General features: G+C 43.6%; 1 protein-coding gene across 3 annotated transcripts in view; it reads left to right on the top strand.

Moving 5' to 3' along the window:
• Positions 1-2,500, top strand: part of LOC306917381 (sorting nexin-9-like) — a 33,700-nt gene that overhangs the window by 23,842 nt on the left and 7,358 nt on the right. For all 3 annotated transcript variants that reach the window (XM_079495594.1, XM_079495595.1, XM_079495593.1), the window contains exon 15: positions 1,431-1,520. In XM_079495594.1, coding sequence (XP_079351720.1) covers positions 1,431-1,520 — 90 coding nt within the window. The remainder of the gene's footprint in view (positions 1-1,430; positions 1,521-2,500) is intronic.

Genomic DNA, 2,500 nt, shown 5'->3' with positions numbered 1-2,500 from the left:
CTTGACCGGTTGTTTTCTCCCTCGGTGCAGAAAAAACCTGACCGCGAGTATCACAGCGCCGGCTGTCGGCCGTCGAAAAACCTTGTTTTCACCAGAAACGACAACCATTGCGCCAATTTGGAGATACAGACCATTGAAAGCAGCACATAGAGTGCAAGTGGATGCGCGTGCATCTTCAAAATGGCCGCGCCCACTGTCACACTTTACACTGGGAGACAGCTAACGAGAGACAGCTATCGATGCGGTCCGATCAAAACATGGATTAACCCATTTTGGGCGGGAACCCCTTTTGGTGTTTCAAGCATTCTGTTATACTTTAGCTATTGAAAAATAGCAGATCTACAAGCTCATAGCGCGCCACTCGTCTGCTATTTTTGAAAAATCGTTAAAATGCGGCACAAATCTTTGAATAGGTATATATTCTTTCAGAGCGAACGTTTTTTTTTTTTCGACGTCAGGCCTAAATGGGTTAAAGAATATAAAGCCTAGAAAACGTAGTCGCCGTTGTTGGCAGGACTAATTTAAATCTCCGGTTTCTACGGTTCTGGCAGGCTTTTAAGAGCCTTATAATAATTCATAATATGTAGAACAACAGGAACAAACAGTAGGTTTAAATAAATATAATATTAAACATCATCATTCTATAGAGCCGCCCTTTCACACTGTTCACTAATGGACTCGACCTTGACAAAGATCTTCAGTCATGAGACTAGTTTGTCCTTTTAACTCTGTGCACACACACGCACACGCTCTGTTGGTATTTCCTGTCTGAATGATGAGTCACTTCCTTGTCCCGGCGTTTCCCCATCATGCACCTCTCCTCTTCCTTCCTCTCCTCCTCGTCCTTGTTTTATCTGAGGAGAGGTCAGACGGTCAGGAGGTCAGACACGCACGCACACACACACACGTGAGCTCTAGGGATCATTCAGTTAACCCATTAACAGCCAATGATGTCTACATACAGCAACAAAATTCTCATGACAGTTTTAATTTAGGGGTGTAATTTCTTGCCATTTATTGAGATGTAGCCTATATTTCCTATCCTTCTACTCTGGAATTCTTCTCTTATTTTTCCTCTGTCCTGAATAGCTGTTGAACTCTACTAAATTGTAATGTCCTGCTACGCTGTGTTTATTTTGCTTAATGTCTTATGTAAAGCACATGGAATTACCTTGTTAAAATTATCTATAAAACAAAATTATAAATTGCCTTACCTTACTGGCAATAAGATGCTGGAATACCCTTTTAACTTATCTCTTAACTGTGTGTGTGTGTGTGTGTGTGTGTGTGTGTGTGTGTGTGTGTGTGTGTGTGTGTGTGTGTGTGTGTGTGTGTGTGTGTGTGTGTGTGTGTGTGTGTGTGTGTGTGTGTGTGTGTGTGTGTGTGTGTGTGTGTGTGTGTGTGTGTGTGTGTGTGTGTGTGTGTGTCAGCCTAAGAAAGATCTTCACTACCTGATCGAGACCAACAGCGAGTACAAAGGTCTGCTGGGATGTTTTCCTGACACCATCGGGGTCCATAAGGTTTGTGATGATGCTTTGAGCTTGTAGATCAGCTATTTTTGCTAGTGTGACACGTTTTGAGCTTGTAGATCAGCTATTTTTGCTAGTGTGACACGTTTTGAGCTTGTAGATCAGCTATTTTTGCTAGTGTGACACGTTTTGAGCTTGTAGATCAGCTATTTTTGCTACGACAGTAATATGCAATGTGGCCCTCTGGAGTGAGTGTGGAAATATAGTGGCCCTATCCATTGTCAAAGTCGACCACCCCTGATCTAGGCCAGGGGTTCTCAACCCGTGGGTCGCGACCCCTCGGGGGGGTCGCCAAATTATTTGAGGGGGTCCCCAAATTATAAAAAAAAAAAAAAAGTTATTTTTTTAAATTTTATTTTCACGATTTTTCTAAAATAGCAGACCTACAAGCTCGTAGCGCGCCACTCGGTGGCGCGCTACGAGCTTGTAGATCTGCTATTTTTCAATAGCTAAATTATAACATAATGCTTAAAACACCAAAAGGGGTTCCCGCCCAAAATGGGTTAAGGTTATTGTAGCAGTCAATTTATATTGGGGGTCGGGAGGGGGCGGGGCGGGGGTCCCGAGACATTGCCAAAGCATTTCCGGGGGTCCCCGGCCAAAAACGTTGAGAACCCCTGATCTAGGCTATACCGTACGTGTCAGCTCATTGTTTTATTATTTGGAAGCCTGGGCCATGATGTCCACAGGCTGGTGGTCAGAGGCTTGAGGATTATGGGGTTGTCCAAGTGTAAGGCAAAGCAGCTTGCAACAGTCATATACTGTTCAATCTCCTCCATCATAGGCAGCCGATCTATTTGGAGGAGAAGGTGCTTTCTGTACCCATGATTTTTCCCAGGTGTTGGTAATATGACAGACTGAAGTGACCAATGTAGACTGAATAAGTTTGTGCATGTGTTGCTTATGTTCTGTACATTTAGGGCTTATTTGAATTCAGGCACTGAGGCACATTTTGAGTGTGTGGGACATCA

Source organism: Electrona antarctica (assembly GCF_951216825.1).
Source record: "Electrona antarctica genome assembly, chromosome: 24".
Classification (NCBI taxonomy): Eukaryota; Metazoa; Chordata; class Actinopteri; order Myctophiformes; family Myctophidae; genus Electrona; species Electrona antarctica.
The sequence above is the reverse complement of the archived record's forward strand: the minus strand, read 5'-3'. Positions and strand labels throughout refer to the sequence as shown.